General features: G+C 41.7%; 1 protein-coding gene across 1 annotated transcript; it reads left to right on the forward strand.

Moving 5' to 3' along the window:
- Positions 1-5,660: 5,660 nt before the first annotated feature.
- On the forward strand, positions 5,661-13,507 carry si:ch211-220i18.4 (SRSF protein kinase 3). The gene is made up of 12 exons (XM_041946694.1): positions 5,661-5,710; positions 6,510-6,613; positions 8,663-8,771; positions 9,216-9,303; positions 9,557-9,644; positions 10,010-10,116; positions 10,490-10,648; positions 10,914-10,988; positions 12,026-12,133; positions 12,954-13,023; positions 13,138-13,230; positions 13,323-13,507. Exons 1-12 carry the CDS (start codon positions 5,661-5,663, stop codon positions 13,505-13,507), a joined length of 1,236 nt encoding a protein of 411 aa, XP_041802628.1.
- Positions 13,508-15,240: the final 1,733 nt, after the last annotated feature.

Below are 15,240 nucleotides of genomic sequence, written 5' to 3' on the forward strand. Positions count from 1 at the left end.
TTCAGCGGTGGATGTTTTTTTTTTATGTAGTGCAGTCAAACAACCCTCATAGGCTCTATTGATGGGTTGTAAATCCTGAGATTTAATGTGACATTAAATGACTACATATCTTTACTTATTTCTCATAAACTGTGTACACATTTCATTTTAGGATGTATTTAAATGGCTTTGTCCAGTTTATTTTTGTATTAACTTTTATTTGGTTTAAGTCAGGTTTTCCATATTTCTGAGTTGTTTTGGCTGTTTTCAGTTTTCTGTTTCTGGATCTACATTTTCTTTCACTCAGCCACTGCTCAAGTGACTCGTTCTCCCCTCCCTGTGGTCTCTTGACTAGACCGCGGTCACATTTTGCTCCTGAGCTGCACCTGTAAATTCAGTCTCCGTGACTGAGCCCTTCAAAGCTGTTGTTTTTTTTTCAGGCTGAAGAAAGTGGGTGATCATTAGAGCATCAGTTTTCCACATCAACATTTCACGCTGACAGAGCAGCTGTGCCCTGATTTTAAGCTTTAATTTGCATTCATGTTTTTTGGTGTCAGATTTTAACAGCAGAGCAAAGCTGCACTTGTTTATCTATAACTGTCCTCTCCAGACTTAAATCAGACGGTGTGATTAATGAACAAAGGTGTTCCCTGTTGCTCTGTGAGGCCACATGTGAAGTCTCTGACTAGTTTTTCCAATTTTATTTATTTTTATTTATTTTAATGCGTATGTTGTTAGATACTTTTTTCTGGCATATAAAATAATAGTGGTTGTACCCCTCCCAGTCAGATCGCGTCTGCTGTCATGTTGGTTGTTTTTTTTTTTTTTAATTAAAGGAAAAGCAAGAGCTTTGTGATTTTTGTACCTTTACGGTGTTTGTTTTTATCCGTTGATTTACTCTGAAGATCGTTGTGAGGAGTTGCTGCAGGTCAAAATCGAATCCACAATCAGCTGTCTAGAAATTCTGGTCCAGTTTCAATATCTCCTTTTGTATTTTGCATCCATTTTAGAGGCAGTAGGAAAATCTGATTTTTAATGTTCCCAGCAATTATTCTGTACATTAAAGAAACATTACCACCATTCTTTGTCATGCACACTAGTGTTGCTTGTGGCTTACTCGTGTATGCAAAGCTCCATTCTGATGTTCTGCCATCGTCCTGTAGATACATACTGCTCTGAAGTAATCCTGACTTTAGTGTTCTCTAACCAATTGATAGGATGAACCTAACAACAACTTAATGTGATGCAATAAAGTGGTCCCGCTGTTAATGAACGACTGAAGTTATTTTGCTGTTACTTTGCGCTGCGGATTCAGAACATTATTTCTATGGGAAGGAAAGTGGTGTTAACAGTTTTTACCTTTTAGTTAATTTGTGTTTCTATCGCAGATTACACGTCAGAATTCCTCATTTACCAGCACAGAATTTCTTTCCTGCTCCCGTTTCTTTTCTTTTTCTTCCCACTTAAGCCATTTATGTATCAGAATGAGGTTGTTTCTTATGTTAGTTGCTATATTTTAGATGTCAAACTGTTCACCATGCAAAGGGCCCATCAGAATGACTTATACCCACAACGCAATTTAGAAAGACACTTAGTAATAAGCAACAGGTAACAAGCAATAGCACATCCAGGCTAATCCTGTGTTTGTTGACACTGATGGGCGCACTGGCTTGGTGTCAGCTAGCACATGTCCTCACTCCATATTTGGACATCTTCTCTCTCAGTAGCCTATAAATCTGAGAGTATGACCACCTGTCACACACAGCTGATGATGCTCAATTATGCCTGGGCCTCAGGCTGATCCTAAAACCATCCAAATTCCATGTCATGTTTTGTCCAGACATGACAGGTGAAGGTATGTGTGGAGGTGTGTTTGTTTTTTCTTGTGTCTGCAGGGTGATGAAATGTGACCTCTAGCCACCCTTGAAAGTGTTTTCCATGTGTGTGTGTGTTCAAGCGCTAAACCTGAGGACCAGCAGGATCAGTGTGTCTTAAATTAGCAGCAGCACGGCAAATGAATGCTGGTCACGTTTCACCGTATGGTGGAGGTGAAGGTGGGGGTCACGCAGGCATTTCATTTTAGCTATGTAGCATGTGTAGAATAAAAATGTGTATCCTCTCCTGATTGGTAAGAGGCTGTTGTGGGATGTTACTCCTCCAACACTGACAGCTTGATTTATTTGTGGTTTGAAAAATAAAAAAAAGACAGTAACAAGAGGATAAATCATCAAACAGCTGCCTTCACACCATCGTGTGTTTCAGTGTTTATGATAAATGTGTGGTTATTTCTGGTTCAGATGAAACAAAAATATGTTGTGATACAGACCTATTTTATCACCTGATATTTATCCCCTACTAACCCAGTGTTCTAGATCTGTGCAGGTGCTGTGATGGTGTCTCTCAGCACACACACACACACACACACTCATGCGTCCTGCTCCTGTGGGAAGTGTCTCATTACAGCTCTCTGAAAAGGGAAAACAGTCACAGGCAGCACAATCAGCTTAAGACTGGACCAACATTAGACAGTAATAGCAGGACACAGGAGGACTGAACCACCTGCACACACTCATGCAATGCAATACAGCAACAACTGCGACTGTGATGAAGCTTTAGTGCTCGGTTCTGTGTGGAACGTCAGTATCACAGAGGTCAACTGACCGAACGCCAGTAGCTGTAGTTTTACAAACGGCCGTTTGGTACTGGAGATGAACTCTCTGGCAAAGTGCTCAACATTAAGAGCTTGGCAGAGATAAAGCTTTGATGCAAGGCTGTGCTGTTTTAAGTGCTCATGTCATTGTGTCCCATCAGAGTGTGCATACGCAAGCCTTCCATCGTCTATATATACTTCACATAGGCCTAGATAAATGCTACCGCTTGGTTTCTCTTCACAGATCACACATGTGACAGCCTCACTGGCCAATATCATTCTCACGTCCTTATGCTAATTATGCTATAGCAAGCAGGTGATTATTATTTTTTTAATATTTATTTATCTACTTTTAAACATGGAGTTACATGATTTTTAACTTCTTTTTTTTGGTACAGATTAAACAGGGAGATATATAAAGTGTTAATTTAGAGGTGCTGGAAGGTATATATTCAAGCTCTTGACAGAGCCAACCTTTTAACCCTTTTTTTCCCAAATATTTTTATTGAAAACAAGTAAAATACTTTCAATCACAAAATTACATTTTACCTTCTTTTGTTTTGTTTTGTAACTAAATATATACATATATGCACATACATACATATACAAACAAAAAAACATTAAATGAAAAAGCACTCTCTAAACAGAGTGTAGAAGAAAATGAACAAACTACATCCACCCACCTCCCAAACCCACCCTACCCCACCTCAGCTCACCACGACCAGTACCTGCTAATGGTTACTTGAATATAATTAAATGCAAAAACAACAGGCACACATTCAATCGGACAGTACCTCTAAATTTGTGAAATACGAAATAAAGGGTTGCCATTTAAAGAAAAACTTGTCCGTACAACCTCTCAGCGTGTATTTAATTTTCTCAAGTTTTAAAAAAACATGGTGTCAGTAAGCCAGCGGGAAATGGAAGGGCATTTAGAAGACTTCCAATGCAACAATAAAACCCGTCTTGCTAATAAAGATGTATAAGCTATAATATCTTTTTGCATAGAGTTTAGTACAAGTGAGGCATCAGGAACCCCAAATATGGCAATCAGAGGGCAAGGCTGCAAATTTACTCCAAGAGCGGTGGACATAATAGTAAAGTAGCCAGTCCAGAAACCATTGAGATCAGGGCAAAGAAAAAAAATGTGACTAAGGTGACAACTGCCTTTAGTCTTTATGTGAAGCTAAGCTAAGCTAACCGTCTCCTGCCTCATACTTGAGTACTCCACTGATTTAGCATTGCACTCCCGTTACATTGTCAGAAAACAAAAGAATGAAAATTCATGCAGATATCATAGTTTTTATTTTCACGCATTCTTCTTCTTTGTCAGAATCTGGTGCCACTGATTGGCTGACGGTTCAGTCAGAGATTCAGGTGTGTTTGGTAGCCGCTAGCCTCAAGCAGAGGCTACAGTGTTCTGGTGAGCTCACTCCTCTCTAACTCCACACCTCTACATATATTTGTTTGGGTTTTTTTTTTGTTTTTTTGTTTGTAATCTTCAGCCCAAACTGGTGCTGACTCAAGTGACATCACTTGAGGACTGACTTCACACAGCTTCCTCTGGAGACACTAAAGGCTTTATACAACTTTTTCACATAAGAGTGTTCAACTTGAAAAGAGCTTTATGAATAAAGTGACTTGACCTAATTTGCATTAAAGAAAGACTTTCTGGGTGTTGGGCAAAAATAACACGGTCTAACCATGTTGGTCCCCCCGGTTTGAATGTGTGTTCACTTACAGTAACGTTCCCACAGTAAGCACGCCACTCCAGCCATAGTGTGCTCTACAGTATAGTCAGGTGTCATCTGACTGTGAACAGGTATTCACGTGAGGTCCTCAGTGTCTGAAAGGTGAAAGCCAAGTGTTCGCACAATTACGTCCCATCACACCTCACACACAACACACATCTTATCTCTCCTCTCTCCCCCTTCAGCACCACCAGTTCTCGTTGTCTCCGTGCTCTCTGCCGTATTACCCAGCAGCCCTTTGGCTCTGCGGTATCAGCCAGGAAATCTTGTGTCATGTCGGAGAGGGAGTGTTAACAGCACAGTGTTGGCAACAGAAAGCAGAGAATCAGGCACACACACACACACTGAGGAGTGATGAAGGTTGAAACATTGACTGTATGTATATTTAGAAAGATTACACCACATGTTTGTTCTCTCACAGAGAGCCGTTTGTTGATAGTTTAATTAAAAGTTCATTCGAGTTTTATGGACAGTATTATTTAGCAGCAAAGTCCTTCAACTTATAGTGAACGCACACATTCACACCTGGGGTCTGCCAGTGTCTAACAGGCGGTATCACAGATAGGAAAAAGACGGGAGCGGATGCCCATTTTTGAGGCATGTGACCTCGGCTGACCTTCGTTCTCATGACTGTATCGTGGTACTTTATATCGTGCTGGAGGACGAGGATCCCATTCTGAAGCCAGGTTTAGCAATCTGCGACCCCCGTGGCTCAAAGGTCAAATGCATCGTGAGACGGGGGGTGGGGTGATGCCCCGAGATCAGCAGCTGTCACTCCCTCGATGTGTTTGGCCTCGCACGCCACTCCTCTCATCTCTTACACCCTCTCTCTCTTTTATGGCTTTCCTAAAGTAGCAGACAAAGAGAAATCGAGGAACAGAGATACAGAGAGAGAGAGAGTCCAGCTATGCTATCTACCAGGAGTGAGTGAAGGATATAAATGGCACAGTGAAGCAGGTAAAGGCCTGGCAGGCAGTGAGGCTGCTGGGGATTTCCATGTTTAGACTCTGCTGACTACTGCTGCTGGCGTTCCCAGTCTCCTGAGGGATCTACTGGACCTCCCCCCAACACCACCTCTCAGCTGCTCATCTGTTTTCAAGTGGTGCAACAGTAAAGGTGCTGCAGCTCCACTTGCATTTACAACTCCATCTGTCTCTCTCCTTACTTTATGCCAAAGGTCTGACCCCTGCAGGCTTCAGATATCCACCACTTTTTAAGTCAAGACCTTTGATTGCCGCGCTGGCTGCTGTGTCTGCAGGCTGCATCTGCTGAACCACACCATGCAGAGGAGTCCCCGCTCAGCATATATAGCTGCTCAGCAGCATCATACGTAAGTACTGTACGGGGTTTCCTTTATCTGTGGTACTGTGGAAAAATCTGCTCAAGCAACTGGGTACTTTAACTGCAGACAGGTTGTGTTTTAAACCTGAAACACACAACATGCAGCAAAGGCTTTCTTTGCTGTAGACAAGACTTTGCATTTTTCATGGATGCATTTGCTTTAATGTTTTCATGTAACCTTGAGTTCTTGTTTGATATCATCAAAAAAGCAGATTGGCTCATAAACCTTTTTTTCATGGCCACAGCGGCGCAGTCTGGAGCAGTTAATCTTAGCAGAGCGATGCACAAATTAAGCTTGATTTAAATGGTAGGGTTGAAGTTTCAGGTAGGATGTCAAAGTGTCAAATCTTTGCAAGCCTTCATATTACACTCTGCACATTTTCCTATGTCCAGTAAAGCTAAGAACAAGGGGCCATAATCTCACAGCAAACTCCACCGTGCGTCCTTCCAGCAGTATTTTCAGACATGACGTGACCAAAACTCTTATACATCCCGAGCAGCTGGGATGAAACGTTATCAGGTTGCATGAACACACTGCAAAATGATTTACAGTTAAGTCAGAAATAGTGCAACTTCCGATGCTGCTTGTCCACTCTTAGCCAGGCAGCGGGACAAGTTTCCATGGCAGGATGAGCCTATGGGAAACTCTAAAAGTAGTTCAACTGTCCCGGCTGCCCCCAGCAACTCGACACTGAAACACACATGCACACACTTTGTGCAGAGAATGCACAGGCAGTAATACAGGAGAATCAAGCTTTCATGTGACATATCTGTGTGTGTGTTTGCAGGAGTGAAGCTGGATCTTCTAATAACTACAAGGTCCTGGGATGCCACGAGCAGCTGGGTCCAAAGGACAACCAGGACTCTGAGGACCCCAGAGAATACTGTTATGGTACGGCAGAGTCTCCTGACTCACTTCATCACCTGCAGATGCATTTACTGCTGCCACACGTTTATGCTAAGCCTCTCCATGCCCTCGGAGTAGCTCATAAAAGTTAGTGTAAAAATGATTCTTTCATCAACAATGCAGACTCTGTGGTACCAGCAGGCTCGGGCAGGAATCAGCCATGTATATATGATGAGAGGTTGTTGTTGCTACAGTATACTGCTTCAAATAAGAGAGGCCTGTCCACATATGCCTCAATTTATTTAGTTCTTCATTGAAGTCACTGGGCCAAGACACAAAAAGCAAACAGGACTAGAGTTTGAGTTGAGGAAATGTGACATGGAACAACAAAAACAAATATTTGACTTAAATATGTGTTCAGTTACTTACTCACTTCAAATTATTATCCCAACTCAATCAAGCAAAAAACTACAGCCTGACCGGTATTTAAGTGATAACGATAGATGACTGTACTTAGGCGTGGCAGTGTTTTGAGCTAAATGCTAACATCACTGTGAACACTGCTCACAATGATATCAAACTGAGGATGATGATGTATATATATTTTAGTGCACAACATAAAGTACAATTGAGGCCAATGGGACAGTACAGGACACATTTTTTGACCTGATGATGGTGTTACACAAAAAGAGGATCAGCAAAGTTAGTACAATTCATCCTGAGTGGGACATGAATGTGCGTACAAAGTGTCATGGCAATCCATCAAATACTTGTTGAGACATTTTACTGAAAACCAAAAAAGTCAACCCCATGGTTCCACTTAAGTAAAGGTCTGGGGATCAAAAAGTCAGCAAGATTCATCCTCTGGAGAACATCAATGTCAGCACAGAATTCCACTGCAATCCATTCAGTATTTGCTGAGATAATTTAGTCCGGGCCAGCGGCGGACTGACCAACAGCGCCATACCAGGAGCCACAGTGCGAGCACGGCTATGGTCATTTTTAACACTGGTCATTAAAGAATTGTGACCATGATATGTATTGAGTGGGACACTTTACACTCCAGCTAACTTGTCATTGCTCTCTGGTGGACGCACTGTACAATGGTGACACTGCTGTTTCTAAAGTCAAGCAAATCTTTGGCATTTCTGTGCAGCAAGTTCTTGTTACTTCATCAACATCTACACTGATAACAATAAATCTGCAATAGACTAATATGGGCACAGATGATCTTTCCCTAATAATTCCATTTTCTTGTAACATATTATGACGTTGTACTGTTTTAGGCCTTTTAACTATTCAAATGAAACAATTTGAGCAGGGGAAGATCACTTTGTGTGATTCCTGCTCTTCAGTTTTGCTCACCCACACGCACGGTGTTGTGAACTTTTTGATGACACAGTGTAAATCATTTAATTAGATCCCATCCTTTAGTGTGAGCTGCCCTTCTTAGGCAACACTTAGACTTTCAGTTTCTAAGCACTCTCAGTGCTTCTCATGAAGCCCTCATGGCCACACTCATCCTTTGTCCCTCTCCTATTATGCATCACTTTAACCTGCAGTCCTCTGACCTTGGTCCCTAATCTTCTCTCCCTCCCTGCTACCTGTGCAGGTCTCTGCGTGAACCTCTTAAAGCAGATAAGCTACTGTGTGTGTGATACCACAGATACCTGACACAGTAATAAATCAAACGGCAGCTTCTGTCATGTTCAGTTTGAATAGAAATAGAGATTCAATTTCAAGATCTCCGACGAAGCCCAAGAACTGTATGTGATGCTGGCTGGAAGAGAACTGATACAGAGCTTATGCATTGTCATTTCTCAGTGTCCCGCTGGCAGATTTGGATGTATTACTGTAATGTTATAGCTTAGAGGAAGTTGTAATGCCAGAAATAGCTTTAGTGTCACATTGCAGCGCTCTCTCAGCTCTAAACACCAGATGAAAAATGTTCACTGTATGATGAAAAGGTTTCACATTTCACTCATGAACTGCATGGATCAAGCCCATGAGAGCCACCTTGCCAAATTAAAATGATAAATATCATATAAACAGTTAAGTAATAGATTGTTTTGTCCATTGTTTATATCCCCTCAGGTGGGTACCACCCTGTCCAGATAGGTGACACCCTCAACAGAAGATATCAGGTGGTTTCTAAGCTGGGCTGGGGCTATTTCTCCACTGTCTGGCTGTGTCTGGACCTCAGGTAGCTTTACAAACAATCCCTAAAAGTGCTGATTTTGGTGTGGTGGTCTGGAAGCTGATTTATAAATATGAATTAAAAAGCCCAACTTTTCCTTTCACAGCTAAGAAACACGTAATAAATATTTTATTACTAATATAATTTCAAAAACGAGCTTGATGCATAATAACAAGCCCATGTTATGTAACATCTAACTAGTGCTGCTATGTAAATAATGGTTGATGTTTCTAGATGACAAAATGATGGAATCTGTGTACTTTATTTTTGCGAAAGGAATGAGCTTGGGCAGAGATGACGTAAAATCACTAATATCCATGAGGAGCTAGATCTATCAGTAAGCTGATTGTGGTGGGTGGAAAAATAATCAATCCTGCAATGGAAGGCAAAAAAAAATCGTGTTACTGTGTCCTGTATTGAGCAGCTCTGATCTGGTGTCTGTGTTAGCAGGCTCGGTCTTCGTGTTGCTGTGAAGGTGCTGAAGAGCGGAGCTGGCTTCACCCAGGCAGGACAGGATGAACTTGCTCTCCTGCGATGCGTGAGTGACCTATTATTTGTGTTGCTTCATGCCTTATTCTTTCTGTATTATATCTCTGGTTTCTGATTTTTTTGTTTGCATTTCAGTTTAGAATTGAAGGAGGAATGATTTCTTTCTCCATCCGCCACTACTCACTTGCTATTAACAACATACTATTAACTAAAGTGCAGAATGCGTTCCCTGTCCTCCTTCATTGTCTGCCTCTTTCCCTTCTTACTCTCACCCCTCTCCCTCCTGTTCTCCATCTAATCAGGCAAGTGGTCCCACAAGCCGTCATCCATCCAGTCAGAGGATTGTTCGGCTGCTCGATGAGTTCAAGCTGGCCGGGGTCAACGGGGTCCGTATCCTTTTTACACGCTGTCATTTCTTGGGCACACGTTCTAAACCTGACACCGATGGCTGAAGAGTTATCATGTGTGGAAGTGTGTGTGTCTAAAAGAGCATCCATCACATCAGACAGTCAACATCAAGTCCAGTATATAGAATCTATCAGGTGTATAAATCATATGATAAAATGAATATATCTAATTAATGATTAATCTCTGCAAACTGTGATAGAAGACCTTTTTCAGGGACGTAACCATCACCAGTGAGAGCATCACCAGTGTTGGCTCACTGGAAACAGTATTGCATTGCATCATGCAGTGAATACTGCTAGCCACTAGCTTGCAGACATGTAAAACTGTCCTTGATGCCTGGTGGTTAGACATGTGCCTGGTGCTGGAGCTGCTGGGGCCAGACCTGAGAAGCTGGCAGCTATGTTTTGGCAATCCAGGACTGACGCGGCCTTGGGTCAAACAAATACTTACTCAGGTAAAGATCTGCAGTGACTTTAGACATTAGGATCACGCAAAGATGTATCTCTGTGTCACTCAAGTGGGATGAATATCTTAAAATACCACTGAAGAAGTTCAGAAATCTTGTATGCAGGCTAAGCCCAGTTGTCCCGCAACAGTTGTCTCTCATGAAGTAATGTGGCATTAACTTAGCAAATACTGCTATGAGTAAATTAATGAATCGCTCAACATTCTTTCCGCGAGTTAGATGAGAAGATTGATACCATTTTCAGGTTTGCACTTGCTTAGCTTAGCATAAAGACTGGAAGAGAGGGGAAACATGTAGCATGGCTCTGTCCAACTTGTTTTTACATTTCTGCTGGTTCTTGCCTGTTTTGTGTTCTCTCTAGGTTTTGCAGGGCCTGGACTACCTTCACAGTCAGTGTAAAATCATCCACACAGACATCAAGCCTGAGAACATCCTGCTGTGTCTGGAGGAGCAGTCCCACAAAGTCCCAGCAGGGGGCAGCAGCTCCTCCTCTGTACTGACCGGGAAAGAGGCCAAGTCCGCAGGCACAGTTATTTTTTTTATACATACAGGGTTCATCCTGTGTGAGTGTACGAAGCAGATGTACTTGGAGCCAACTTGTGTGCTAATGTCAGTATTTTAATATACAAAGTCTCTGCTCTGTACACATCTAAGGCCTTTTATCAAGCAAATGCATCTAATCTAAAATTGCAGATGGGCAAAATTACCCAGTATTTGAATTTCTCATTATATCTTGGAATGAGTAAGATGTTTTAATACATGATTTATCTTTGTTCTTTTCAGAGAAGGAGCAGGTGAACCCATACAGTTTAAAGGGAATTACAGTGAAGATTGCCGACCTGGGCAGCTCCTGCTGGGTGGTCAGTAGCTACTCTATACTAATTTACAGCCATTACACAACTCTAGGTTTGATTTATTACACTAGCCGTGTATGCATTAATTTTTTTTTTTTTTCTAGACCTACAAGAAGGGTACATCTTGGAATTTGGCAATATGGTCTTAAAGCCCCTGAAATGATTTCAAACATGTCTCAGTAACCTTAAGTACAGGCAACAATCAATGTTAAAGTTATTAAAAAAGGTTTATCAAGAAGAGTATAAAGAGGCTATAATCAGTCTCTCATAGTGTTCTTTCTTTTTCAGCCACAGCAGGCAGCTGCTTTCATTGAAAACCTATTGTACACAACCTGCTCAGCACCAAACAGCAGGCAGACACAGTTAGAAACTAGCTGGTGAACATAGTGGAGCATGTAGCAGCTGAAGAGCCAGATGTTTCCCTCAGGAGTTAGTGGAGAGCAAAAACTGAGCTGGAAGAAAGTGAATATTGGACTTCAATTCATAAGTGTCCAGAAACACTGCTCCACATGATCCCAACATTGCTCTGTAACTGCTGGATGACTAAATAAGCAGCTGTTTGCTAACATATTAACTTAAACGGTGATTATTCGTGTCATGGTTATGATCACAACTTGTTTCCGCTGTGCCCAAGTGAGTGCAGATATTGCAGATAAAATCAGATATTGCAGTCAAAAATAGTCAAAACCTCAACTAATCTGCTTCACCAGGACTCTGTGGGTGTGGTTTGATCAGATTTGACAGAGGGCCTGATAAGATTAGCAAACAGCCCCTCAAACTGTCATCACATTTTGATTTACATGTAGTTCAACTCTGATTGGTGCACAAAAACAAGTGACATCGCTTTCTCACTTCAAACTAGTGAGATAAGCTCAAACAAAAACACGAATACAGAAATGTCTAATGTGAAATATCCAAAACCATTTTAACTTTGGTGGAAGATTTTGTGTTCACATACGACCTCAACAGGTATTCAGTGCCCTAATCAAGACACTAAAAGATTACAATAACGATTTTCTGTCCGCCTCTTTTTCTTGGACCAGTACAAACATTTCTGTGAGGAGATCCAGACCCGTCAGTATCGCTCACTAGAGGTTTTACTGGGGTCTGAGTACGGCCCGCCTGCTGACATCTGGAGTGTCGCCTGCATGGTGAGGAAAAAACTAAACAATAAGATGCTGACACTGTGCAAAATGTTTAAACCAACACTGACTGTGTAACAGTTATATCCCCATACATACACACAGTATGCAATGTATGGAAAATACAAAGTGTATAATGAAGCTTGTTCCAAAAAGTCCTTAATTTTATACAGTATTGCAATAGATTTTTAGATTTTTTGCTTTGGTGTGGTTTGGTTTCACAAAGATGAGACTTCAGACAGTCTTTCAATTTCAACCACTTATTTTATTACAATGTTTGATTTTGTTAAAATCAAACAACTCTTTAGAAATTCTAATTCTTATTTTTTCACAGTATATCAAAAAGAAATTCTTCCCAGAACGAAACTGATCTGTATCGTCTGCAAATAACACATATTTTAATGTTTCTGGGACCCTACAAACGCAATATATGTATAAAATCAACATTAATGAGCCTAATTCAGAGCCTTGAGAAACCCCACAAGAATCCTTAATAACTGTAAAGAACAGCTGTTAGATCAAATATTTTTTTTATCTTTAGCAGTCATAGTAAAGCATGTGGGTGGTGTCATTTGGTGTATTTAGCATCCTTTATCTCCAGGAATTATCATGTTGTGAGTCTGAATGTGTAAAGGCGTGTGTGACAGTAATACATTCTTTATTCTTGTGAGGATGCTGTAAGCTCTGATTGCAATCTGATTGTTGTCCAAGCTTTATGATACAGGCTGTAGCGGTTGGTGCCGCAGTGACCAATCAGTGTGGGTGGGACTGGTCCTCTTTAAAGCCGTTTACGGGGCTCACCCTTTAATTTTCTCCTGCATCCTCTCAGGCCTTTGAGTTGGTCACCGGAGACTCCCTGTTTGAGCCCAAAGTGGGCGAGTCCATCTCTCTGGAGGAAGGTACGTTTAGCACAGTGCTGACACTGACAAAGGCCAGAGAAGAACAGGCTGCATTGTAATGCCTGATGCAGCGTATGCTAATGAGCAGTAAATCTGTGTGTCTCTTCACCTCAGACCATATAGCCCAGATCATGGAGCTGCTCGGCAAAATTCCACCAGCTGTTGCCTTGTCGGGTAAATACTCTGCAGAATACTTCAGCCGCAGAGGTAAGTAAGTCCATTTGGACGTCATGTGCCACTATGATTTTACTTTTATCGATTTGAGCGTCCCTGTGTAATACTGCATGTTTTTCATGCAGGTGACCTGCGCCGTGTCGGCCCACTGAGGCTTTGGGGCCTGTATGACGTTCTGGTGGAGAAATACCACCTCCTGTTGGAGGATGCCTCTGGATTGTCAGACTTCCTTCTTCCAATGTTGGATTATTATCCGGAGAGGAGGGCCACAGCTGCACAGTGCCTCCGCCACCCTTGGTTGACCTCATGATAGCTCCCTAAAGACCCTACAGGGCTCGTTCCCATGTGACTGCCCTCACAGCCAGATGTTATCAGCAGCTCGACCTGGCCAATGTACCAGCCTCCAACTCAATCTGTGACACGTGAAAAATGCATCTTGATTTTTTTTTTTTTTATACTGGAGGACTCCAAAGGGTAATATAGAAGCCAGTTTGTGTTTCGCTCAGTTTGATTTGTGAATTCCTGTGGAATGTGCTTTCCTCTTAGCGGATGTCCTCCACTGGAGTGCTGTTAAGGTGTTTTTTACATGGATCTTTTCTAGTGTAGCTACAGTTAGTCTTTGAGTGGCAGACATTTGAATCTTATAAGTAGCAGCTCTTTTGAGGGAAAATGACTCTGTTTGGTTGCCAAACTGACAGGCCTGACACTGCTAGCCGGTGTGAAGTTGCTAATATTCAGTGAGACTGAATGTTAGCCATCAAATCATAGAATGATGAAAAATGTGATCATGATCTTTGACATTGTTTGTACCGTAAAGATGCTTGTCTTTCCGTTTCCTTTTTGTACAGTGTAATGACCAGCTCTAAACAATAAAGGCAGATCAATTGCAGCAGAAATGTGTAGTTAGTCACGAATCAGCAAATCTGATTCACTTAGCCCAAAAATCTCAAATTTACCGAACAGTGCTTTAACATCTGTACAGTACAGAATACCCACTGGACCCTTGATGTGTACAGAAAGACTCCCTTCAATCAGAACTTCAAATTGTTATAATTAAGGGTACTTTGTCTCACAATGCTTTTTTAGAAATTAAAGAGCCTCTTTCTTTTCTATACATGTCCAGTTTTGTTTTGTCATAGAGCCTCCTGCTCTACATTTAAATCCATTCTCCAAACCCCTGAGTGAAGATTATACAGTTATCACAGGGAACATTTTGCACTTTATTTCAAACATTTTAAGCTGCACAAAGCTATATTTTTACATAAACAATGGATCAAATGACTATATGCAATGTAAAAGGGATCACATACAGTAACAAACTCACAGAGAATTACCACCCGAATCTGGCGTGTCCATCTTCTCAACAGGACTTTTTTGTTCACTGCTCTGCTTTTCTAGGCTGCAGACCATGCTCTCATCAACGCTGTTTCCAGATGTAGCATGCAGCAGTTTTCAGTGAACCCACCGTGCAGCCCAGCAGAAAACAACAGGCCGTAAACGTGAGCAGCCAGCAGCTGAACACTGTGGAGCATTCTAATACAGTGGACTCCGTCAAGCTGCCAGAAACACGACTCACGACTCACAATACTGTATAAATGTTGCTTTGTGTCTGCTGGATATTCCATTAGGCTGCAGTTTTCTAACAAGATCACAATATATAGTTTATAAAGCAATTATATGTTAATGTTGGGTTTCCAGCCGGTCATTTTGCCCCCAAGTGCTCAAAATATGATTTGACCTGTCCTCATTCAAACTTTGATGTCTGGAACCCAACTTTGACAACTATATATACATAGTATGTACTATGTGGATCATGCATTATCTGCATATTTAAAATAGTCCAGCATGTCATCCTATCCAGCTGTAGGCTCGACACTCCACCTGTGGGTTTTCTTTATAAACGACCGTGTAACCGCACCCTGTCCTGATCCGCCGACACTTCCTGGGCCAGGAGGTGGGCTTCATTGGCCTGGAAGGATGGAAAGGAGACATGATGGAAGAGAAGAATTATTAGACTATGAGAACAAGCCACAATGACAGAAT

The sequence above is a fragment of the Chelmon rostratus genome, chromosome 10 (assembly GCF_017976325.1).
Source record: "Chelmon rostratus isolate fCheRos1 chromosome 10, fCheRos1.pri, whole genome shotgun sequence".
NCBI lineage: Eukaryota > Metazoa > Chordata > Actinopteri > Chaetodontiformes > Chaetodontidae > Chelmon > Chelmon rostratus.